Genomic DNA, 27,448 nt, shown 5'->3' with positions numbered 1-27,448 from the left:
AGAAGAGAGAGAGAAAGGACTCAAGAAAATATTTGAAGAGATTATAGTCGAAAACTTCCCTAACATGGGAAAGGAAATAGCCACCCAAGTCCAGGAAGCACAGAGAGTCCCAGGCAGGATAAATCCAAGGAGAAACATGCCAAGACACACAGTAATCAAATTGGCAAAAATTAAAGACAAAGAAAAATTATTGAAAGCAACAAGGGAAAAACGACAAATAACATACAAGGAAACTCCCATAACGTTAACAGCTGATTTCTCAGCAGAAACTCTACAAGCCAGAAGGGACTGGCACGATATAGTTAAACTGATGAAAGGGAAGAACCCACAACCAAGATTACTTTACCCAGCAAAGATCTCATTCAGATTCAACGGAGAAATCAACAGCTTTACAGACAAGCAAAAGCTAAGAGAATTCAGCACCACCAAACCAGCTCTACAACAAATGCTAAAGGAACTTCTCTAAGTGGGGAACACAAGAGAAGAAAAGGACCTACAAAAACAAATCCATAACAGTTAATAAAATGGTAATAGGAACATACATACCAATAATTACCTTAAATGTGAATGGATTAAATGCTCCAACCAAAAGACACAGGCTCCCTGAATGGATGCAAAAACAAAACCCATATATATGCTGTCTACAAGAGACCCACTTCAGACCTGGGGACACATACAGACTGAAAGTGAGGGGATGGAAAAAGATATTCCATGCAAATGGAAATCAAAAGAAAGCTGGAGTAGCAATACTCATATCAGATAAAATAGACTTTAAAATAAAGAATGTTACAAGAGACAAGGAACGATACTACATAATGATCAAAGGATTAATCCAAGAAGATATAACAATTATAAATATATATGCACCCAACACAGGAGCACCTCAATACAAGGCAACTGCTAACAGCTATAAAAGAGGAAACTGAGAGTAACACAATAATAGTGGGGGACTTTAACATCTCACTTACACCAATGGACATATCATCCAGATAAAATTAATAAGGAAACACAAGCTTTACATAACACAATACACCAGATGGATTTAATTCATATTTATAGGACACTCCATCCAAAAACAGCAGATTACACTTTCTTCTCAAGTGCACACAGATCACTCTCCAGTAGAGATCACATTTTGGGTCACAAACCAAGCCTCAGTAAATTTAAGAAAATTGAAATCATATCAAGCGTCTTTTCCGACCATAACGCTATGAGATTAGAAATCAATTACAGGGGAAAAAATGTAAAAAACACAAACAAATGGAGGCTAAACAATATGTTACTAAATAACCAAGAGATCACTGAAGAAATCAAAGAGGAAATCAAAAAATATCTAGAGACAAATGACAATGAAAACACGACGATCCAAAACCTATGGGATGCAGGAAAAGCAGTTCTAAAAGGGAAGTTTATAGCAATACAAGCCTACTCAAGAAACAAGAAAAATCTCAAATAAGCAACCTAACCTTACACCTAAAGGAACTAGAGAAAGAAGAACAAACAAAACCCAAAATTAGTAGAAGGAAAAAAACTCATAAAAGAGCAGAGCAGAAATAAATGAGATAGAAACAAAGAAAACAATAGCAAAGATCAATAAAACTAAAAGCTGGTTCTTTGAGAAGGTAAACAAAATTGATAAACCTTTAGCCAGACTCATCAAGAAGAAGAGGGAGAGGACTCAAACCAATAAAATTAGAAATGAAAAAGGAGAAGTTACAATGGACACCGCAGAAATACAAAGCATCCTAAGAGACTACTACAAGCAACTCTATGCCAATAAAATGGACAACCTGGAAGAAATGGACAAATTCTTAGAAAGGTATAACCTTCCAAGACTGAACCAGGAAGAAACAGAAAATACGAACAGAGCAATCACAAGTAATGAAATTGGAACTGTGATTTAAAATCTTCCAACAAACAAACGTCCAGGACCAGATGGCTTCATAGGTGAATTCTATCAAACATTTAGAGAAGAGCTAACACCCATCCCTCTCAAACTCTTCCAAAAAATTGCAGAGGAAGGAACACTCCCAAATTCATTCTATGAGGCCACCATCAACCTGATACCAAAACCAAATACTACAAAAAAAGAAAATTACAGACCAATACCACTGATGAACATAGACGCAAAAATCCTCAACAAAGTACTAGCAAACAGAATCCAACAATACATTAAAAGGATCATATACCATGATCAAGTGGGATTTATCCCAGGGATGCAAGGATTCTTCAATATACACAAATCAATCAATGTGATACACCATATTAACAAACTGAAGAAGAAAAACCATATGATCATCTTGATAGATGCAGAAAAAGCTTTTGACAAAATTCAACACCCAATTATGACAAAAACTCTCCAGAAAGTGGGCATAGAGGGAACCTACCTCAACATAATAAAGGCCATATATGACAAACCCACAGCAAACATCATTCTCAATGGTGAAAAACTGAAAGCATTTCCTCTAAGATCAGGAACAAGACAAGGATGTCCACTCTCGCCACTTATTATTCAACATAGTTTTGGAATTCCTAGCCATGGCAATGAGGGAAGAAAAAGAAATAAAAGGAATACAAATTGTAAAAGAAGAAGTAAAACTGTCACTGTTTACAGATGTCATGATACTACACATAGAGAATCCTAAAGATGCCACCGGAAAACTACTAGAGCTGATCAATGAATTTGGTAAAGTTGCGGATACAAAATTAATGCACAGAAATCTCTATACACTAACAACTGAAGATCAGAAAGAAATTAAGGAAACAATCCCATTCACCATTGCAACAAAAAGAATAAAATACCTAAGAATAAACCTACCTAAGGAGGTAAAAAACCTGTACTCAGAAAACTATAAGACACTGATGAAAAATCAAAGGTGACACAAACAGATGGAGAGATATACCATGTTCTTGGATTGGAAGAATCAATATTGTGAAAATGACTACACTACCCAAAGCAATCTACAGATTCAATGCAATCCCTATCAAATTACCAGTGGCAGTTTTTACAGAACTAGAATAAAAAAATATTAAAATTTGTATGGAGACACAAAAGACCCTGAATAGCCAATGCAGTCTTGAGGGAAAAAAAACGGAGCTGGAGGAATCAGACTCCCTGACTTCAGACTATACTACAAAGCTACAGTAATCAAGACAACATGGTACTGGCACAAAAACAAAAATATAGGTCAATGAAACAGGACATAAAGCCCAGAGATAAACCCACACACCTATGGTCAACTAATCTATGACAAAGGAGGGAAGGATATAAAATGGAGAAAAGACAGTCTCTTCAATAAGTGGTGCTGGGAAAACTGGACAGCTACATGTAAAAGAATGAAATTAGAACACTCCCTAACACTATACACAAAAATAAACTCAAAATGGATTAGAGACCTAAATGTAAGACCGGACACTATAAAACTCTTAGAGGAAAACATAGGAAGAACACTCTGACATAAATCACAGCAAGATTTTTTTTGACTCACCTCCTAGAGTAATGGAAATAAAAACAGAAATAAACAAATGGGACCTAATGAAACTTAAAAGATTTTGCAAAGCAAAGGAAACTACAAACAAGACGAAAAGACAACCCTCAGAATGGGAGAAAGTATTTGCAAACGAATCAACAGACATAGGATTAATCTCCAAAATATATAAACAGCTCATACAGCTCAGTATTAAAAAAACAAACAACCCAATCCAAAAATGGGCAGAAGAGCTAAATAGACATTTCTCCAAAGAAGACATACAGATGGCCATGAAGCACATGAAAAGCTCCTCAGCATCACTAATTATTAGAGAAATGCAAATCAAAAATACAATGAGGTATCACCTCACACCAGTTAGAATGGGCATTATCAGAAAATCTACAAATAACAAATGCTGGAGAGGGTGTGGAGAAAAAGGAACCCTCTTGCACTGTTGGTGAGAATGTAAATTGATAGAATCACTATTGAGAACTGTATGGCGGTTCCTTAAAAAACTAAATATAGTATTACCATATGACCCAGCAATCCCACTACTGGGCATATACCCAGAGAAAACCATAATTCAAAAAGACACATGCACCTCAATGTTCACTGCAGCACTATTTACAATAGCCAGGTCATGGAAACAACCTAAATGCCCACTGACAGACAAATGGATAAGAAAGATGTGGTACATATATACAATGGAATATTACTTAGCCATAAAAAGGAACGAAATTGGGTCACTTGTAGAGATGTGGATGGACCTAGAGACTGTCATACAGAGTGAAGTAAGTCAGAAAGAGAAAAACAAATATCGTATATTAACACATATATGTGGAACCTAGAAAAATTGTACAGATGAACCAGTTTGCAGGGCAGAAATAGAGACACAAATGTAGAGAACAAACGTACGGACACCAAGGTGGGAAAGTGGCGGAAGGGTAGGTGGTGGTGGGATGAATTGGGAGATTTTGATTGACATATATACACTAATATGTATAAAATAGATGACTAATAAGAACCTGCTGTATAAAAAATAAATAAAATAAAATTCAAAATGTAAACATAAAAGCTCAAAGATAATATCTAGGAATATCTTTAGTGATAACAAATGAGAATGAATGTAAAATGTTTTTGTCAACTGTAAAGAAAGCACCACATAAAATTAATAGAAACAGTGTCCGTACAATATATGCAAGATTTAGCCATTTCTGGGCAATATTTGTTGTTGTTCAAAACACTCACTAGCTTTAGAAAATTTGATGAAACATTCTACCTACTGGAAGCAAAGGCTTAGTCTAGTAGACGGTCTGTCAAGCATACAAGAAAAACCTTACATTCTCTGTGTAAATTATATATTATATCTCTCTCTCTATATATATGTTGCTTTAATGATGGCATGCTAATGGAAAACCATAGATTTATGCATAAAAATGAGAAATGAAATAGAAACCACAAGTTATAAAACTATACTATGACTTGCAGTACAGATATACTGTGCCAAATCATGACATAAAGCACAAACTATTTAAGACAAAATTGTTTTAAACATCAGTACATTCAGATCCATTTGTTCTAAGACAATATATCTGCACTGTCCAATATGGTAGCCTCTACCCACATGTGGCTATAGAGCAATTGAAACGTTGCTAGAACAAATTGAGATGTGTTGTAGGTAATACATCCTGGATTTTGAAGACATAGTATGAAAAGAACAATGTAAAATACCTCATTATTAAGTTTTATATTGATCACAGGTTGAAATATTTTGGATATAGCAGATTAAAAACAATATATTATTAAAATTAATTTTACCTGTTTCTTTTCACTTTTTAAATATGCCGCTAGAAAATTTTACATTATCCTTGCAGGATAACAGAAATAGACTGTGCTTTGCAGTCTATTTCTATTGGTCAGCGCAGCTACAGACAAATAGATTTAATGGTAACTCAGCTTGAATTCCTGTGTTCCAAAGTTAAGATCACTGACTATTCCAGCAACTAGACTAGTTTACAAACTTAACCAATCCCTGCCCAAACTGTGCTAATTTCTGACCTAAAACCACCCTACGACTAACCTCAGCCTCCAAAATTTATTTATGTACTCTAACTTCCCCACTTTTAAGGCACTCCTGAGACTGTCAAGGTGGTGCTGGCTCAGCAAGTTCAGGAAACCCAGCTTTTTATGATCAGCAGGTTTCCCTGGTGGTCTTTGTACAGGGCTTTGACAAAGTCAATGAATAAGAATTGTAAAATGCAATAAGTTGTATTGAGAAGGCATAACAAGAACGGTTAGAAAAAAGTAATTATATATAGGTTGTTCTGTCTAGTTATTTAAATTACCTAAATTAAAATCCACACTTGCAGCAATCTACCTTATTTTGGAAAAGTGAAAGAGCAAATCATATGGGCACTAAGGTTCCTGCTATGACAGAGTAGGAGTACGTAACACTAAATTAGACAACAGGAATAATATATCAGTTTCACTGAGGTTTCTGAGTGTTACAGACAGGCTGAAAACATGATCTAAATTTTTAGACTTTTTAGAATCCTTATTGTTTTTGTGATTTGTACCCAACTCCTGACTGAGTCTTTAGAGTAAAAATGGGTGGGGTTTTAAGGGAGACACAAAACAAATGTAGCCATCTTTACTACTTTCCTTTCAGTCTCAGGACTCAGTAGAATACCATTTTAAAGCCCAGGAGCCAGGGTAAACCCCCTAGTCTAGAGTTGATTATAATGTGGCAAGTTAGCTGAAGTCCACCAAGTTTTTCCAGTACAGAGTGAATTACACCCTGCCATTTTGATTCCCTTCAATGGCGACATTTAAACTCCAGAATTACAGCCACCTAAATAGGCCATATTTATGAAAAGCTAAATACATCCTCAAATCACTAAACAGAAAACCATACATAAGACTCAATTTTCAACTTTTCACCATCGTACACATATTAATCTCAAGTAATACACACTTTCGCTTACCCCAAAATAGTCACCCATCCCACCTAAGTTTATTTTAACCATTTTCTTTCAACTTTGTTAGTGTTCTCCACATCAGTAAGTTAAAAGACTTTCTTAATAGACATCAGATACACTATGACAACCTAACTATAGAACATCAGAATAAAAACCTTAACTTGAGAATCATTCATTTATGACAAAAACACACTTACTTGATTTACCAATATGATGAACCACAATCAATTTTGCAACTCTGACAGCTTTACTTTGATTTTCAGCAAGTTTCTCAAGTATTTCTCCACTCTTGATGAATACTCAATCAAGTCCATATTAACAAAATTAAGAATGATTAAGAATGACCACTGACAAAACAGTATTCCAAAATCAAAGAGACATTTTGACTTTTGTATCATTAATACCACTTCACAATTAAATGGTCTATTCAAGATGTCTCTACAGGGTGTATGTATATATGTGTGCATACATATGTAAAAGGGAGAGATGTGTTTTAATACAAAGAATTACAAGCAGAGACCCTGTTCTCCAGCCTGCCTTCAAATATACTACCCATAGTGAGCCAATATAAATCGCTGAACAGCTAAGACGACCCTTTTGTGAATTCTGTGGAGGAAGAGCAACAGAAGGTCTTACAGGGAACATTACAGCATAAAAAGACACTCTTGTTCACTGCCAGGGCCTGACCTTACATCGATTCTACATCTTCACTTTTAATTGCGTGCCTGCTGCTCATCTTTACTTGAATAGCCCTCCGGCAGCATAACACTCAACCTATTGTGGGCACAGGGATTTGAGAAGTCAAAATATCCCTATCAGTAGTTTAAGATGAAAATAGGCAACAGCAGTTTTGACTTCTTGAGCTTCAAATGATAAAATTCAGAGAGAAGGCAGAAAAATTCTGTAAGTGCCGAAGTGAGAAAGGGGAAAGACCATCCTCTTCTGCTCTCCCTCAATCCTTTTAATGGATGGGGACCTCCATGTAGAATGTTGTGGGAAACACAGTGTCACCACATTTTAGCTGGGGCAAAGCCATGTAGGGAAAGAGAAAGATGGAAAAATAAAATAAAATAAAATAAAAAAAAATATATATATATATATATATGTAGCCTTAAGTTGATACTGTTTTAAGCATAACAGCTCAGAACAATCTTGTACTCCTTCACATCCTCTACTCCCTCCATCCGCACTCACGACATACTCTCCTTTGTAAGGTTTCTCACAGGTACACCTCCCTAGATTTGTGCTAAACCCAAGATTACTATCATGCCTTCTCACCAGTCTCCTTGCCCCCAGGCTGCACTGTGGCAGGTACACACACTTCTCCAATCCACCTGCCTTGTCTTTCTAAACATATATTTTTATTGTATCACTGCTCTGATCTTAGTTCTTCAGGGAAGAACTTAGTTCTCCATTGTCTGGAGAACCCACATTCCTAAGCCAGACATTCAAGACTGTCACTATCATGATAAGTCTCATCAGTATTAGTCTAATTCTCAGCTCCATTTTGCATCCTTGTTACCTTTATCTCACCTACTTCTAATCTAAGTTCTCTTATAGTGTAGAATATACAAAGACATGTTAAATGCTTTTTAAAACCAAGTGGAATCTAGTAAATAAAATATTTGTTTGTTTGTTTGTTTGTTTTTAATCCTAAGGAACAACCAATCCATCCTCAATCTCCCAGTAAGATGAAAAATCCCCAGCTCTAGTCAGGAAAGTCTGCTCGATAACCCCACTTATGGCTCATTTTTCTTTCCTTATTTTGGATTCCCATTCTATCCAATCAAATTCTATCTATCCTTCAAAATGTAACTATGGGACACTATCACTTTTTAAATTTTTTAATTTTATTTTTTTCTTTTTTGGCCGCATCACACAGCTTGCAGGATTTTAGTTCCCAGATCAGGGTTTGAACCCGCACCCCCGGCAGTGAAAGTGCAGAGTCTCAGCCACTGGACCATGGGGAACTGCCTATCACTTTTTTCAAAAAAGCATTCTAGGACAAATTATTCTTGACCCTACTTGGCCATTCATGGCAAATAACACATCACACAATCTAGTTCTTGCTTTCTTATTATGCTCCGTTGCACGTATGTTAGTTTCTAAAGATAGGATTCAGATATTTCACAATACCTAACACCAATCCAAGAACATAGTATGTACTTTGTAAATACTGAATTCAAACTCCAGTTAACAGCATTGCCACATATACATGAATTTCTAGATTTATAATAAAGAGAAAATACATAAAAGAGTATATAAGAATTTTTCACAGTATAGATAGTTTCTACTGCTTTTTCTATAGAACACAGATCTACAGAACACATCTTTTCTACATAGGTTGTCTTTTTACAATTCTGACTATTGTGCGAAGTCATTAGACTAAATCAATAATACACACAATGCATATTATGCTAAATACACAGTCTATCTTTCTTTGATGGTTTAGAACAAACGAAGTATCTTAGAGGCATCATGAATATTATGATCATGCTACAGGAGATTAAAAGATTGGGTTTTGAACTTGCTTCTGACATTCCCTAGAAGAAACTTTTTAATATAAATCCCTGATGTCAGCTTACTTGCCTATGGCTTGCTTGCATAAAACTGGAATATAAAATGGGCAATTGCTTAACTTCCTGGATAGGATAAAGTGGCTGCCTTTTTGAATATTTAATTATTGTAACAAAAGCTGAAGCATCCTTTTACCTTGCTTTGTCCTCTTCGTTGAAATCTTCTTCACTGTCTTTCAATGTCCTTTGATGTCTCAGTATTCAATACATTCTCTATTATTTATGTCCCTCTAACAGAATGTGTCACTTCAACTCCCTTGTCTGCTTCAGCCCTCATCCCTCAAGTGTGAAGGAATATATTCACTATCAAGAGATTTTTCTCCCTTTCCTCCTCACACCAGGTCTTATATTTTTGACATTAAACTATAATTTCCTTTAAGTCTCCTTCTATGTTTCACATTTAACAGAATCTAGCCCTAAATTAGAATTAGAATATCAAATATTCCACTGTATTTTAAAATGAAAATCTTCTGTTATACCTGGATGATTCACCAACTTTAAAACAGCTGTTCAGGAATAACATTTCATATGCTAGATCACACCAAAGTTGATAGGTCAAATGGAGTCATCTACCCTGGCAAAAATGTAGGAAGTAGGCAGTAAACTCTAAAACGTTAACCGAATAATTTTGTTACCTTCGGATGAGCTCATGTCTTTGGAATATTGAGGAACTCAAGGTCAAAATGAAAAAAATCAATCTCCCCACCCAGTCCCAAATCTTCTAAGATACTAAACTTATAATGCCTTTGAAAGTAGAGTTTAAAATTTTCCATTCACCAAGTTTTGCTTTGCAGCATCCTGAAACATTAGCACAATTAGTCTGCCTTTATTCTGCTTAAAATCAACTCAAAGTTTAATTTGACAAACATTGCAAAATAATGTTTCATCAGCATTGTAAAATGATTCAAAGTATTTATTGATAGATTGTGTTTTTGCAGCTTAAGAGCCAACTATTTTAAAGCTTTTTCCCCACCCCCAGATACCTTCTGACCTTCGAATGAGCATGATGGCAATAAGGTGCCTGGTAAAGCTTCAACTTAAACTGTCATCTTAAAAAAAACCAGCCAACTCCCTCTCCAAATGAGTAAACTAACAAAAGTCTTTCTGTTTTAATTGAGGCATATACAGAATATGATGCTGCGAAAGAGTTCAGAACTGGCAAAAGTTTGGTCAATTTTTCTTACCAGGCCTTGATGTCATAACTTCTTAAAGACTCTGTATTCCAAAATGCTCTATTGTTAAAATGGCTCTTTACCAATAGAAACTAAGTAATAGACGATAGTTAGGTTTCCACACTAGCCTAGAAGTAGTTAATTGGTTACAAAGCTAAACAAAAAAAAACCCTAAATCATACAGCAACATTGTTTCTATTTGAAAAACTTAAGATCTGTTTCACTTCTCTTGGTGTGTTGCAGGTCCATCATTGAGATCTAGAACAACTGTTCCTCTACCCCCTAAACCCCCAATTTCTACCCTCTCCCCCAGTTCTACTCTCTACTCTCTTCATTAGGTTACAATAGTAGGAAAAGCAACAACAAAGACATGAATGGGAGAGTGGACATGTTCCTCTTGAGGAAAGGAGGTCACATATATCTACAATTTCTGAAAGTCAGTATTTCTAATTGTACCTCCTATACCAGAAATGGAATAACACCCCTCTCTTTAATCAAAACTTTCTAGTCCATTTATTCATTAAAATACATAAGCATCTACTATAGTTGAAGCTTTACTTAATTTACTTTCCACATTAACACATGAGTTCCATATTCCCAATAAAAAAATGCCCATAGTACATTCAACACCTGTGACTGATAAGCCTATAAATTTCTGTCCTACCAGATTAGTTACAAGTCAACCTAGAAATGATGGGTTTTTCCCTAATCTTTGTAATGCTAGTGTTATTATAAGTATGTGATTTAATATATGCAAGCCAGTGAAATGAATGCCAAAAAATTATGATGAAAAGCTAATTTGAGGACTTCCCTGGTGGCCAAGAATCCTCCTGCCAATGCAGGGGACGCAGGTTCAAGCCCTGGTCCGGGAAGATCCCACATGCCGCAGAGCAACTAAGCCCATGTGCTACAACTACTAAGCCTGTCCTCTAGAGACCACAAGCCACAACTACTGAGCCCACGTGCCAAAACTACTGAAGCCCATGAGCCTAGAGCCTGTGCTCCACAACAAGAGAAGCCACCGCAATGAGAAGCCCGCGCACTGCAACGAAGAGTAGCCCCTGCTCGCCACAACTAGAGAAGGCCCACTAGCAGCAACGAAACCCAATGCAGCAAAAAAAAAAAAAAAGGTAATTTGAATGCTCTAGAAAAAGCTAGATGAAAGAGGAGTTGGGTCCCTTCTATTTGTTTTTATTTATTTATGTATTTATTTATGTTTTGGCCGCGCCACATGGCATGCGAGATCTTAGTTCCCCCACCAGGGATTGAACCTGTGCCTTGTACATTGGGAGCACAGAGTCTTAACCACTGGACTGCCAGGGAAGTCCTGGGTCACTTCTCTTTAGAAAGCTCTCAAATTAAAGTTAGGCAAAATTCCTGTGAGTTATGAAGAGGGAGAAAGACAAATTTTATGAGATGCCTAAGTTTTAAAAATCTTTTCAAGATTTACTGGGTGCCATGTAGCAGCATCTGTAATTCTTAACCATTTTCAAGTTATGGATTCCTCAGGAAATTTAATGCAGGTTACAGCCCACTTCTCTCCCTAGAAATACAAATGAATAAACACACAGTTCTGGTGGATATTATACCCTGTCCCCATTTCTCCTTCATGCTCCATGAAAGCTCATCTCCCTGTGGCTCTACGGATCTTAAGCTTCAAAACATTTCATCCTGTTTACACCCATTAAAAAACTAAGCATTTTATTAGTACAGCAGAACTAAATTCTATAAGGTCTAATCTCAACTTTGCTAAGATCTTATTAGCGATATTTCAGACCTTCTAATAACATACACTGACCTCTCAAGTGAGTTTATTCAACTTAAATAATAAAGGATGCCAGGTCTCATTTCTCTTAATTCCTGTGATCTTCCCATATGACTGATTCCTTACAGTTCTCTGCAATGCCTAGCTGTAACCCATAAACAAGATGACTAACAAGCGAACACATACTCTGTAATTCTCAGGGTACAATAAAAAATTTTTTTAATAAATAAATAAGGCTAGAATCAGAAAAATCTCTTGACTTAGAATGGTAGTTATTTCTTCTCTCAGATTTAGTGTTTTAATAAGTAGTCCACAAAGTAATCTATCTTAATAAGGTTTTCCTTCCCACACATTAGGAGTCATATAAAAGCATGGGTGGATAAGAGATGTCAAATCACTTGCTCGAGTATTCCCAACACATAGCTTTCTCTTCTGAAGTTCCTCCAGTCTAAACCCACCCGGGCTTATGAGTCATGAAAATTCTAATCTGCCACTATTAAGCCTGTTCACCTCTAAATCATTTTTCCCAGCTGCCTAAACCAAAACTTGAACAGTCATTCTAAACTCCTCCTTCTCCTTTATTACCCACATCCAAGCAATCACTAGTCCTCCAGTTAGTTCCTTAATTCATTTCTCAAGTCTGTCCCTTCCTCTCAATCAATTTAGGTCCTTACGTGTTAACTGGTTTCCCTGTCTGTGTTTGGTTCCTGACAATCCATATCCCAGAATAATCTTTCCAGAACAAAGATGTGATCACTTCATTCACCAAATTAAAGCCTTACAATGGCTCTCAGCTTAAAAATCCTTCAATGTGGGCTTCCCTGGTGGTGCAGTGGTTAAGAATCTGCCTGCCAATGCAGGGGACATGGGTTTGAGCCCTGGTCCGGGAAGATCCCACATGCCACGGAGCAACTAAGCCCGTGCACTACAACTACTGAGCCTGCGCTCTGCAGCCTGCGAGCCACAACTACTGAGCCTGCGTGCCACAACCACGGAACCTGCATGCCACAACTACCGAGCCCACATACCACAACTACTGAAGCCCGCACGCCTAGAGCCCATGCTCCGCAACAAGAGAAGCCGCTGCAGCGAGAGGCCCGTGCACCGCAACGAAGAGTAGCTCCCGCTCACCGCAATGAGAAAGCCCACATGCAGCAACGAAGACCCAACGCAGCCAGAAATAAATTAATAAATTAATTTTTTAAAAAATCCTTCAGTGTCCCTACTGGACAAAGCTGAAGGCACAGAAATGCTGGAATGTCCTTTGTGATGTGGCCCCTACCTACATCTCTAGTCTCATCTCTCACTTGCCTCACCCCTATGCTGAATCTTCTGCTCCCTCAACACACCATGCTGTTTTTTACCTGTGCCCCTGTTTTTCCCTCTGCTTAAAATAAATATTTGCTGCAACCTCTACCCCCATGCCCTGGTCTGTCTATGGAACCCTACCCATTCACTTCTGAATAAAGATTTAAAATGCCCAAAGATGTTCATGACAGCATTATGTTTAACAGTTAAAAACTGAAAAGATAAATCCTCCAAATACAGAAATAATTTCTTAAATTACAGTGGATTCCTGTGATGGACTATTATGCAATAATAAAAAATGTTTAAAAATTAATGATATGAAAAGCTAAAAAATATGGCGATAAAATTGTTTACACAGAATCATCTCAACCATATAAAGTACACTATACATATACATAACAAAAAAGAGAGAACTGGCAGAAAATGCACCAACACATTAAGAGTACTTATCTCTGGGTAACAGAATTACGGGCAATTTTTTTTCCCTCAAGTTTTAGACAGTGAATATGCATTACTTTCAAAATCAGAAAAACTTCGAAAGTATTTTAAATTACAAAAGACTTTCCTGGAGACTTCCCAACCCTCCCTCCCCCCCACACACAAATTTAATTATTCCTTCCTCTGCAAGTACACATTCTCTTTGTTGTGCATATCACACACAAGTATAAAACTTATCATCCTGTATTTTAATTTATGTTTCTCAGGGAGCTGTCTGAGGACCAGAATGGTTCAGCTTTAATCCCTAGTGCCTGACCTCTGGTAGCAGCCAGGTAAATGTTTATAAAATGAAATTGCTCTTAGGTTGCTAGCTACATCTAAATGACCAATATGTGTCTTATCAATCATTTGTAAATGTAAATCATTAACACATTCAACAAACATTTCCCATGTGCCTAAAATATCCCAGGTACTGTCACAACCCCTGAAAACACTACAGTGAAAAAGGTCCTTGCCCTTGTGGAACTTACATTCTAGTGTGGAGAAACAAACAAACCAACCCAGCTCACTTCAGACAGTAAGGAGTGCTATAAAGACAATGGGGGATGAGGGGAATCAGGGAAGATCTGGGGAAAGAGTGCAACATCAAAGACACACTGAAAGATGATAAGTGATGAGGCAAGCGGGTATAATAAAATGAGAGAACTGGACATCGAGTCTAAAGACCTACATTTCCACTCCTCCTGTCACCTTACTAGTCAGGTGATATTCTCTGAGTCTCAAGTAGGATGATAATTCCTAATTTACAAGAACGTGTAAGGATTAAATAAGATAATTTATGTGCAAAGGGTGAGGCCAGTGCTTGACATGCAGAGTCCCATGTATTTGTTAGCTGAATCTATTTGGAGAAGACATCAAAAATAATACAATATCCAAAAGCTGGAGTACATGGATTATGACTGCGAATGACGATGCCAAAAGATACTTAATGTAAATCCTATCCCTTTGATCAGGGAATCCTGTAATAGATATGTGCTTAACAAAAATACCGCTTACACTATCCTTCTTAACTGTGTATCTGAACTCAGGATTCTACTATTGATTACAACCACTTTAAACAACAATGTGGCAAAAAGTTGACTAGCTTACCCATAAAATCAAATGCAAACACATTTAAAAAAAAGATTCATGCTCCAAAAACTGTCTCTCAGCCTTTCCCCACAAACTTTATTCATAAACCTCACTGGTCTTCACTATTTTTAATCCCCTGCATATCTAGTTTATATTTCTCTAGTCCAAAAGAGGAAAGGAAATTTTCCACGGCAGATTGCAAAAGAGAGGTGCTTCTGGGCACACTCACTTCTTGTCCTTTTTCATTGCTGCCTATCTGAAACCTAAGAACTGGGTCTCCTGGACTTTGAGTAGGGGGTTAGAGTGTCAGATCACTAAAATGTTTCCTCTGAATTATTTAAATCCCTAGCTAGTCCCAAAACTCTACCATATATTTAAGATAGAAAGTCTTTTGCCCTTTACATCTCTGCTTTCCAATCTCACAATCTTCAAACGAATGACTAGCTGAATGGGCCTACTATAGCCTACTCTTTGTCAACCTCTTAGACCAAAGAATTGTCACCTTAATATTTCTAAGTATTATTGTCAGAATTATTCTGACCCTCATTCTGATCACTTCCATTATTAATAACTTGATTTGGGAAGACAGGAATAAAATAGACCACCATGACAGGGTAAGTTAACTCCACAAGAATGAGATGATTAACAGTGAAGAGGTAAAGAAAAATTTAACTCATAGGATACAAGTTAATATTCCCATCTATTGGTTGCCAAAATCTCTAATGTCAAAGCAAGAACCCTGCTTACTTCTTAGCATACCAAAGTACAAACAGATTCACAGCCTAGAAACTATGGGATGTCCATGAAGTCTGAAAAGCCAGATATTTTCTATTTTTACAAATTGAAGATGTCCTTTATAACATTCTGTACATTCACCTATGTTTCCATATTCTGTGAACATCTTGTAAAGAAATGCTATAGTGGAGAATCTGTCTTGAAAATGTTAAATATACTGTATTGTAGAAAGGACAAAACTATAGCAACTTGTATTTAAATGTTTAGTCATTCATGTAATGAGCACCTACTAAGTGCCAAGTGCTCATGAACTTCTAGACACTGGTTCAGTTGGTAGCATTGGCCATTTAATTCGTTGCACTGAATTACTAAAGATAGGGAGTTACATTTTTTTCTCTTGAATTTGATCTTGCCTTTGAAATAAGTTTGAACACTTGAAGAATGAAGATATTTGGCTGTTCAACAGTCTTAACCACAAAACAATATCAGTACACAAAGTTTCCTTCCCTCTGTGTACATTTATTCTATGATCACTTCAAATGATACAAAGGCTGTTTGGTACCCATTTCTGTTCCTCTCCTCTGAAGACTGCCAACAAGGATTCATATCATATAGTCATTATTTTTGAGAATTATATGATAGTGCTTCTGGGGAAAGAAAAGTGGTGTTGATTCTAAGATGCTAATTTATTGAATTATTTTAATTCACTAGTACTTTTCCACATCAAGTTAAGTCAAAATATTACAATGGTTTCACATAAGTTTACATGCCTAGCACCTGTAATGAACACTGAAGGATATGAAAACTAAATGTAAAAGAACTGAAGCATAACAGAACCCCCAGAGAACAAGCCATGTACAAGGTATAAGGACCAGTTGCGGAAAATTCCTTGTTAAGGCTGGCTACTACTGCAAGCACAGCAATCTCCCCAGGAAAGCAACTTTGAAGCTGTGGCTATATTATATTCCTCAACTCTCAAGATCCAAACTTGGGCCTCTATACTGAATTCTATCTCTGACAACCATGCTGGCCTCTACAGAGAGTCAGGCATGGTCTTCAGGGAAGTGGTGAAAGGAACTTCAAATCAGAGCCTTTGGAGCTCCAGAATTATCAAAATCTCACATTTGCATTGGTGAGTCAGCCATGGCAGAAGCAGGTAGTTACAAATATACACCATCCTTGTGACTAACTCTATACTCCCTAACTTTCAGAGCACTATGACTGGCTTTCTAGGACAGGCAGTCACCATAACATACAAAGAGCCCTTCATTGCTCTTCCAACCCTGCTGGACACATCTTTCTAGGCCTTCTCCATTTCCAGATGTCATCAACTAGCATTTAATCCTGGACTACTAGCTATCAATAAATATTTCCTCTATTAAACTCGAACTGTGTCTAATTACTGGTGGTTAGGCAGGCATTTAAGAGTCATAACAGTATCTAATTTTTTGAACATTTTGTATACATTCTCAAAGCAAACCCAGAAGACAGGCTCTCTCTCTCTCCATTTTTGCAGACTTCTTGGAAAAAGAAACATGGAATAAATGACTAGACTCCAATCACCAGTGACAGAGCTGAGGCTTCAACCAGTGTCTTCCTCGTTCCAAGCTTCATGGGCTGTCCACTACTCTATACTCCCCTCCATTCCTTTCCTCAGTGAAATCCACATGGCTGCATCAGATTTTTCATATTGTAGTAACGAAGCCATAATCTTTTGACACTTGCAGATCAAAACACTCCAAAAACCACCTGAGCAATGACACCTTCCAAATGGATGAGCATTACACCTTGTGCAGCCCTTGAAAGAGAGAGCAAAATAGGCCAACCAGTGGAGAAAGCTATTTAAGCAGAAATTTGTGTCTTAGAGGATATCTAAACACATTACATTTCTGAGAGCATATTTTTATATCAACTTGCTGCAAGGTCATGAAGAGTTTAAAGCTAAGTACTTTTCAACATGCAATTTTAAAGTAAACAGTTTATATTAGATAAATGTTTTCAGTAGCATAGAAAACTTTCTAATATTTCCTAACCAATATCTCTTTTAAATAGAATATAGATAATGTGGCTTTGCGGGCATACATATTAACCACGCTACAATAAGTTCTGAAACAGTTTGTAGAGTTGGGTGGACTTTAAGTGATTTTGCATTGGAGCAGTAGTTAAGAAACCAACTACAGAAGAGTCTCTAGTTTTAAATCTAGGTCATAGTATCATTATTCAAAAGCAAGCATAAACTAGACAATTTATATTACTTCCTGAAAAGATGGTTCCAAAAGAAGTAGCCTAGGCTGGTTGAGAACACTGATGTTTCTTCAAAATTTATTATGAATAGGCATATTTATTTTTCAAAATAATTTATACTCCCATGAATTCATGTAAGGAATTTCTTTCTCTGTTATAGATAACCCACCAGCACAATCAACACTAAATTACATTTAAGCAGACTTATGCCAGAAAATATAAAATCTATACAGTGGCTTTCAATTTGGGGTAGGAAAAGAGGGGCGGGATAAAGGCAGAAATGCAGAGAGAAAGCAGAACATAATTTGAATTTTTTTCCAAAAATACAAATTCAAAAATACATAGATAAGTAAATAAATAAATAGGGGAATATATTGACTACTGTTGAATTTAGTATACGTATGGGCACTATATTTTTCTTCCTCTGTTCCTCTCAATAAAATATATTTTAACAACACAATCTCCAGGGTATATCATAAGGTCAAGTACAGATGCTGCCCAGTCTCCTCCTGTTAACTGATGTCCACTGGCTCTGGAGGCAGATCTCCTGGGTTCAAATCCCAACTCTGCCAGTTACTGGCTGTGTGATGATGAGGAAATAATGTAAATGCACTAACCCTCAATTTCTTTGTCAGGATAATGAGGGTAATAATAGTCCTGTACCTTAAAGGAGTTCCAATACATGTAAAGTGCTTAGCAAAGGGCCCAGGTCATAGGTAAATGGTGGATTATCACGTTGTTATAGTAACCAGGGGGTACCTTCAGACAGAAAAAAAAAGACTAAATAACATTACATAGAAGTTTGGGGTCTTTCAGATTGCATGGGATGAAAAAGCAGTAATCCATACTAAGATAAGATCACGCAGAGCCTCTGGCCACCATTAAAATAACAATAATCATAACTCAACATTTATATGGTACTTTACTATGGGCCAAGTACTGTGCTAAGCACTTTACATGCAGTTTCTTATCTGAACTCCTATGAAGCAAGTAATTATTATTATTCCCATTTTACAGATGACAAAATTGAGGGTCAACATATATACATAATTTGCACAAGATTACAAACCCAGGAACTGGCAGCGTTGAGATGTGAACCTAGGCAATCTGCCTCCAAAGTCTGCTTCTGATAGAAACTACCCACCTGAACTTGAGCAAGTCATTTCACATATTTGGACTTTGATTTCCTCTTCTGGAAAATGAGCAGAGTAGTGGAATAGGTGCTCTCAAAAGTCCCTTCTAAACTTCTCTGGACAACAACACTATTTAAACCGAAATTCACGACATATAGAAAACACCTCTGTTCTAGTCCTTTTACAAACCTAAATAAGCTTCTCTGTCTCAGATAAATAGAGAATGAAGCATATGTATGATACCCCAGGTGGGGTACCTCACTGATTTAAAAAAAAATTTTTTTTAATATAAATTTATTTATTTATTTATTTTTGGCTGTCTTGGGTCTTCGTTGCTGTGCGGGCTTTCTCTAGTTGCAGCGAGCGGGGGCTACTCTTCGTTGCGGTGCGCAGGCTTCTCATTGCGGTGGCTTCTCTTGCGGAGCACGACCTCTAGGCGTGCAGGCTTCAGTAGTTGTGGGGCACGGGCTCAGTAGTTGTAGCTCACGGGCTCTAGAGCGCAGGCTCAGGAGTTGTGGCGCATGGGCTTAGCTGCTCCGCAGCATGTGGGATCTTCCCGGACCAGGGCTCGAATCCGTGTCCCCTGCACTGGCAGGCAGATTCTTAACCACTGTGCCACCAGGGAAGCCCCCTCACTGCTTTTGAGTTGGTGGATGGTACATCACTAAGAGCCAGATACAGAATCTCATGAGATAATTCCATAAGTAAGCCCCTTTGAATGGAGCCCAAAGAGAACCTGACATAAATGAAGTCTACCTGACAGCACTAGAGCTACAAGGAAGTTAAGGACACACATCAACAAAACTAGCCAAAGCGCTATTACCCAAGTTATGCCATTTTCTCTCAGGACCTCAGTTTCCTTATTTATAGAAATGAGGTGGCTTTTAGATACAAGTAATCCCTAAGGAAGCAGCCACCCCAACCCAGAGAAACCAATCAACTTTGTTAGAATTAAGGGAAGGGCATAAGAAAGCACATGCAGTTTGAAAAATCACATTCAAATACAGTTATTGCTTTCACAATATAAAACCACAGAAGTAAAGCTCCAAATATTCTATTATGTGGGTTGGCAAAAGAGAATGAAGCAGCACTGCTGGGGGTGGGTAATGGATTTTTTTTTAATATTATGATACATTAGAGTAGATCACTACTACTGTTGAGAGCCCCTTTTAGCTCAAAGAGTCTGAAATAAAAAAATTAAGTCGGTATTCTATGAAATACAGTCCTAGATTTAAAGAAAAAATCTTATTTGTCAAAATAATTTTTTAAAAAGTCATTAGGAGCTACTTAAGTTATTTTCTCTTTTGTAGAAAAATGATTTAAATAAATATAAAAACATGTAAAATTCTGCACACAAGACTCAAGGTGTTTTTGTTTTTTCAAACTTAATACGCTTATCAACACAAACCACGTCTGATAATTTTCCAAGCCAAAACACAGCCAGGTTACTCCTACTCTGGTTCTAATATTGCTTCAAAACCCTGAAGCTCCATTTTAAGTAAGAAAAAGAAATGAGACATAAAAGTCCACGTAATTTTTCCTGAGGCCAAATTTATAAAGCTCAATTTTCAATTAAATCTCTCCTTCTACAAATCTTTTGGCCATCTTTCCCTACTCAATAGCACTACCAGGGATGAAAAAACAAGAATCCAAACTCAATCCAGTCCATCTGGCTCTCATTAGCATGGCTGGTAAATGGTTTGCTGAGAAACAACTGGCAATCCCCACATAACTTGTCAATATCAGTTTGGGGGAAATTTTATGGATTTAATCTCTCTCCAGTTCCCATTTCTGGAGATAATCAAAAGCTAGTTGTATTCAGATTCTACTCTTAGAAAAAGATAATTGATGTCTACACTATCAGCTTCCAGGCCCAAAACCTCCCTGTTAGCTTTTAGGTTATCCTCTAAGAATGGATTTGGGTAGAGATCATCAGAATAATAAGAGGGACTATTAGAAAAAGAGGGGCTCTCCTACCAAATGCAACCTCCCTGTCCAGCCCCCCGCCACACACACACACACACACACACACACACACACACACAAAGAAATTCGAGAAAGCAGAGTCCTCCTTTTCTCTAGGGATCTAATCCCAGCGTGCAGTCTCTTCATTTTATTAAAACAAACTTTAGAATAATGGGGAGAAATATACCTTAATATTAAACTCTTCCATTCCTGAAAGGCCCCTGTAAAAATGTGTTAAGACTGTCTCATTAAAAACTCTCATACACATAATTTACGAGTTTCAGGGACCCCCCCCCTTGAACTGTTGAGGTTAAAAATCCTTGCTTTAGTTTAGAGAATCATATGCTTCTTAATAACCCTATCTCCTCCTTCATGGATGGGAGCCATGCCAAACATCACATCTGAAATGTAAAGAGCAATAAAATGAAGCCTCCAATTGCACCTGATGCTTTAAACTAACTCTGTCAAATGTCGGTTCTGCCATTTTTCAGCAATGCTCAAAGGATTTGTTTCATTTCCTTGGATCCAAAGATCCAAACTGGGTCTTATCCAAAGCCCTCCTCTCTCCTTCCTTCTTTTCTTTTTTAACTGAGCCTCGCAGCGTATGGCCAAATCAATTCGTAAGTGAAGGGTGAATGTTTACCTGAGAACAAAGCCCTCCAGTGAACACTCCCCCTTACCACCCCTTTCCAACTCAAGATGTCCAGGACACTGCCAACCGATGTGGCCATACACTGGATCAGAAAGCGAGAACAGAATAAGGACACTCCATTCAACCTTTTTGTCTGGGGCACTTCCTGGGTTTTTCATTGGCATTTAACACCAAGACACAAGGCTCATTTTTCATTAAAGTTGCAAGACTTTCACTTTGCCCAGTTTCAGATGGTGTAATTGATCTGCATTGTCTTCTTAAATAACCCAATTGAAGGACACTGCAGCTTTAAATATTTCAGCGCTAGCTAGCAAATAGTCTCCATTGCAATATGGCTCTGAAGGTCGCGTCCTATTGTCTCTTTCCTCTGGAAAAAACAATTTCTAAGTCCTCCTTCTAGGTAACATAGGAAGGGTTACCCCTAGAATTCCCACTCTTCCATCCTGGTCCCTGATAGAGTTCCAGTGTTTATTGGAATCTCACACTCATAATTTTCCCGGCAGGGGCAATATGCTGATCGCTATTAATGATGCCAGCACCTTCGCGAGACATAAACACATGTGTTCACATTAGTTTAATTGAGCATATGCAACTGTCTGAAATAGCAACACTCAAGGGCTGTTAACCCCTTTAAGAGTGGGGCCAGAGTTGTTTGGCAGTGGACGGCTTTCAGGAGGCACCCTGAGCCCGGGATTGCATAATGTGAAATGTGTAGCCACTTAAAACGACAGAAATCTCAGCCTACTCATCCTGGGACTATGCCGGCACCCTGCCATACACTTGCAGCTTTTCTTGTCGAAGGTGAAAAGAAGAGGCACAAGCACGATGAAGGAAAAAATAAGCTAAAAGAAAAAGGCTCTTTTCTATCTTGTCAGGGTGCATATATACGACTCCTCCAGCAGTCACAGTGTTCCCCCACCCTTGTCCCCGGTCGTGGAACAGCCCCAGTGAACTGAAGGGTTTGGAAAAGGGCAGGGCAGTTGAACATCGCTGCCTTTTTTAAAGAACAAAAATCAACGGCCTATTAAATGGCAGGGAAGACAAGGCAAAGGGAGCAGAGAAGGAAGGCGTGTGCAGGTGCACTGGAGCATTACCTGAAATGGCAACAGATTGTTACCATTGTCCGTCCGGAAAGCGTTATCCTCCATCCAGGACTTGGAGGTGAGCGGGGCCGCGCGGGGGAACTTGGGCGGCGCGATCACGTTGCTGGAAAAGGGCTTTTTGAGCGGCGAGATAGGGTTGAGCGGTGAAGGTACCCCGACGCCCACGCCCACGCCCACGCCGACCGCCCGGCGAGGGTCCCGGCCCGCCTGCAGGCCGCCCCACGGGTTGGACGGCGCGCTCCAGGCCGCGTTCACGCTCTGGTGCGTGTTCCAGCTGGACGACGCGGACGAGGCGGCGGCCGCGGCGGCCGCGGCGGCAGCGGCAGCCGAGGACGAGGACGGCTTGCTAGTCATGATGGGCTGGTGACCGTACGCCGCGGCAGCGCCCCTCTGCGCATAGGGCGCCTGGCTGGGGCTGGCGGGCGACCGGCGCTGCTGCGAGGGCTGCGCCTGCTGGGGCTGCGCGGGCTGCGCGGGCTGCGGTGCGGGCGGCGGCGGCGGCTGCTGGTGGTGCTGGGTCTGCGCCAGGCTGATCTGCGGGGAGAAGGTGCCTCCGAAGACTGGGTTGACGTGGTGAGGGAAGTTCTGGAAGAGCATGGTCCCGTTGACTGGCGTGATCCCCTGGAAGAAGCTGTCCTCTACCGCGTTCGTGGTGCCCGTGGACCAGGTGCTGCCGAAGGACGGCGACAGCGACGCGCCCGGCGCCGCGGGCTCCTGCGGCGGCGGCGGCTGCTGAGGGGGCTGGTGGAAACCCAAGCCCGGCAGGAGCGGCGATTCCATCTGCATCTTGTCGGGGCCGTTGGGGGCCGGCGGGGCAGCGGCGGGGCTGAGGGCCGGCACTGCGCTGCTGTCCTCCGGCTTGGGGGTCTCTGAGGACAGGGGCGTGGACGGGGCTTCGGCTGTGCCGGGCTCGGGCTGGGGCTGCTGCTGCTGCTGCTGCTGCCGCTGCTGCTGGGTCTGGGGCTGGGTTTTGCTTTTGTCCATCAGTAAATCATCCTGCATGGTTTGCGCAGCTGAAACGGGAAAAAAGAGAGACGCGTTATTGTCAATGTGTTCGTTAATGCCCCTTGCTGAAGCGGGCGGGTGTTTTACTTGCGAAAATCCAGTGCCACCGCTATTAGCCAATTGCAATGCAAATCCATAATCTCCCATTTAGAAGAACAGGTCGGGCTGGGGGAGCGAGGGGGGGTGTGGGGGGGGGAGCTCATGCAAGGTCTCTAAAAATACTCTGAGAGCGTCTTCACCCTTTCTGATGTCTAGGTTCCTTTTCTGTATTAGTGAGAGATGTGCTTATAAGACAGAAAGACGGCAATTTCGCCACGTCTCTTTTCCCTTCACCGGAACTCAGCGCGTTCACCCTGCAATGAGAAACCGATTCTGGTTCCTGTTTTTTCCCAAGCACCACCCTCCCCTAGCTATTTGCATACGTCAATAAATACTGCTGCGTCCTTCAGCAAGGTTAAAAAGACACCGCACACGACCCTTTCTAACCCCCGCTCCGGCACTTTAAAGAAACAGAAGTCTTATCCCCCTTGATTAGCAAACTGCCTTCTTGCCTCGATAATTGTTTCATTTAGCAGCAGCGAACCACGAGGGAGGAAATCCTTGGCATTTGTTAGGAGGAGGACTCAGCTGCACAATCATTCTCTGGCCTCCCAGGAGCTGCAGCTACTCCATTTTGTTAGGAGACATTAAAACAAACACCAAAAAAAACACATTGTTTTTAAAGAGGTAAAAATCTACTGAAACATTTTCAAGTGCTTGCTTCTTGTTACTCTAAGGATTAGGGTTTTTCTGCTTATTCTCCAATTTTCTCGTCTCCAATTCTGCCTCACAAGAGATTTTTTGGCATCTCAGTGGTTCAGGTCTCAACAGGAGCCTGAGAATTTCTCCGCGGAGTGAAGAAATGTTCTGGTTGGATTTAAGGTCAGAGAGAGAGAGAGAGAGAGAAAGAGAGAGAGAGAGAGAAAGAGACGCGGAGGGAGGGAGGAGGGAGGGACGGAGGGAGGGGGCGGGGGACTGTGACTATGCGATGGGGTGGGGGCGGGGCTTTTAAAAAAATCCCTCTGAGATTTAAGTAGAAAGTCAAGATAATTCTGGGGTTGCCAGATTTTTCATTTTTGAATCCTCCTGCTACTGCCTTGGTCACAAGACTTTGGCAAATTTAGAATCCATTCTCTTATCACTAGTATTAGCAGTGAAAGATTATGGTTTGAAGACCCTGAATTACCAAATGCTAGCTAACGTGTTAAAAATAGCATAGTACAAAGTCCCCAATTCTCATACATTGTAATTATAGTGCATTGCCATCACTGCTTCATTTAGCCATATAAGGAGAGTATGGTATTTTCCATTTCGCACAGAAGGGCTATATTCACCTCTGCCATACAGCATGTTTTATCATTCAAGGATGAAAATAGTCATCGCTCAAAACCAGGAGATTTCCATATACGTAGTTATCACTGAGTTAGCTTGTCCCTTAGAGCACATTAATTGTTTTAAATATATGAATATTACAGTGCTAAGACCCTGAAAACAAGTATTTTGAAGTGTTCAAGGAGCATATGACCAAATATACAATTATTTTTAGATGATGATTCAGTATAATTGCAACAAAGTTATTAATATGTTTAATGTAGTTAATTAACTCAGATACTTGGAAAAGCATCTTTCTCAGGACACTTGTAAAGGGCATTCAGATACACACAGAAGTTCTGTCTTTGGACATTCTCACGATAATAAATGTTGTAAGATAAATGTGTTAGAAAATGTCTGTGCTTCCCCTCTCAACTATTAAGCAAAATATGTCAGACTAAGAAATGGGATTAAAAGTAGTTCTACTGTTTTATTAAAGAGTATCTTTAAAATGGTTAATCTTTCATTTCAAAGTTTAATACATAGACAAAATAGTGGGCTCGAGGAAAAGCTTCACAGCCACCTTATTCTCCTTTCTACTCCTCCCTCCCTGACCCCCACCCCCAAAAAACCCAACCCAATATAATACACATCACAAATTGCCAGCTACTGCCAATAAAACCTACTTAAGATTGACTTTGTGTTCCTCAGTTCCCTTCATCTAAAATAATGGCTTTGATCAGTATTGTAAAATATGACAAAGAAGCAAGCAGAGCTTGGATTCACAACAGCACAAAGTTCTACTGCTGCCAAAGGAAATGGACACAGAAAGAGACATTTTCATCCTTGGTTTAAGCAGTGCTGCAGTAAACCATTATAATCTGGGATTTGAGTCTCTTCCAGTGTGCTAGAATTGTCTTTACAACAGCCATATCATCATGGCTGAAATATGCGTTTGATTAGAATTTTAATATCACTCAGCTTTTCCAATGCTTGTATCAATGCTTTCTGTTAATGCCTTCAGTTTAAACTATATATCTGTGGTGGAAAAATTAATGCTGTACTATAGCAAAAAAGCCAAAAAGTAAGCTAGACTCAGAATATTTTAAGGCTATAAGTAATATTAATATATTTATTAAATTAAATTTTTTTTATCATACCAGGAACACCCATTTCTCTTTTCAACATTTCTTAAAGACATGAATTTCACTGCCTGCATAAATTCACTCTGTCAAGGTCAAGACCCATCTTTAATAAATAAGACCCTTTTAAACAAAAGATAAGCAATAGATGAAAATAACATTTACAAAGTTAATATGCAATGTCAGTAACTGCTTGTACAGTCTGTTCCTTTGGGTGGATTTTTTGTTTGTTGGGGTTTTTTTTTCTTTTTTCTTATTTACAGCAGAGTCCGAGAAATAGATACCTCCTTCCCCTCCCCCCACCCCACACACAATAGATCTTCCTCTACATGCAATCACCCAATCTCAAGTAACAAATTCTTAGCAGCAGTTACCTTTGAGGGTCCAGTTTTTAAGGATCGATAAAATTAAAAAGTGTACAGTATTTATTTTCTTCTTTCAGGTTGATTATGTGACCGCTCTGGCAAGAGCACTTTGACAACTGTAAGAAGAGAGGGCATGCGCACACAGGGAACTGTGGGGGCTGAAGTCCTTAGCTAGGTCCGCTGCCCGACTGGAGAATGTTCCGCTAGGAAAGGAGGAAGTCTCCAAAATACTGATTCCACGGGAAAGAGGTTGTGCCGATTACATTGTATCTTCCTAACCAATCTAAATCACGAGTTGTTAAGATGAACACGGGGGAAAATAAACCGATTTGTCAACTGATTTAGGAGGCCAGGTTAAAAGAGAAACTGGATTCTAGGACTCAAAATAAAGAAACCCAGCAGAGCTACCTTAAATGGTATTAGAATGGTAATGACTGGGTAGCCAGCAATAGGAACCCTACCACAGCAAAAGAGATGGGGTGGGGAGGAATAAGGAAGGGAGGAGGCAGACTACTAGGGAAAGATACTTAAAATCTGACCATACTTAAAAGACACATGCTTAATATTATAAAATGAAAAGTACCTTAATATTAAATATGATATAAACCTTGGAGGTCAGGTTAAAAATAGGTTTCAGTCACAAATTTTTGACATCTTATCTATCCACCAAGATTTCTTTGTATTTGAAATGAAGGCACAAATCACTTACTTCAAGATTCTACTTCATGTGCTCGAAATCAACTCACCTCCTTATTTTACTTGTCAAAATGAAAGTTTACCTTGCATTATTCATACAATGATCAAATAAAATTCAACTCTTTTAAGCTAAAATAGTGTTTGGTTAAACATTAAAAAAATATTTGACATGTTTAGAGTTTCACTGTATAGGGCAGTGATTTCTTTATTCAAGACAGAA

General features: G+C 39.0%; 1 protein-coding gene across 8 annotated transcripts in view; it reads right to left on the bottom strand.

Moving 5' to 3' along the window:
* The window catches only part of CPEB3 (cytoplasmic polyadenylation element binding protein 3), a 175,911-nt gene that overhangs the window by 123,100 nt on the left and 25,363 nt on the right, over positions 1-27,448 (bottom strand). For 2 of the 8 annotated variants that reach the window (XM_030865079.3, XM_060286763.2), the window contains exons 1-2: positions 23,915-24,095; positions 22,662-23,683 (exon numbers count right to left, since the gene is read on the bottom strand). In XM_030865079.3, the coding sequence (XP_030720939.1) occupies positions 22,662-23,672 (1,011 nt within the window). In that variant the 5' untranslated portion in view covers positions 23,673-23,683; positions 23,915-24,095. Of the gene's footprint in view, positions 1-22,661; positions 23,780-23,914; positions 24,097-26,541; positions 26,701-27,448 lie in introns of those variants that run through there. The other 6 variants (XM_060286761.1, XM_060286758.1, XM_060286759.1 and 3 more) reach the window with 5 other exon arrangements.

This window comes from Globicephala melas, chromosome 16, assembly GCF_963455315.2.
Source record: "Globicephala melas chromosome 16, mGloMel1.2, whole genome shotgun sequence".
Classification (NCBI taxonomy): Eukaryota; Metazoa; Chordata; class Mammalia; order Artiodactyla; family Delphinidae; genus Globicephala; species Globicephala melas.
Note: the sequence above shows the minus strand (reverse complement) of the source record. Positions and strands in the feature narration are given on the sequence as shown.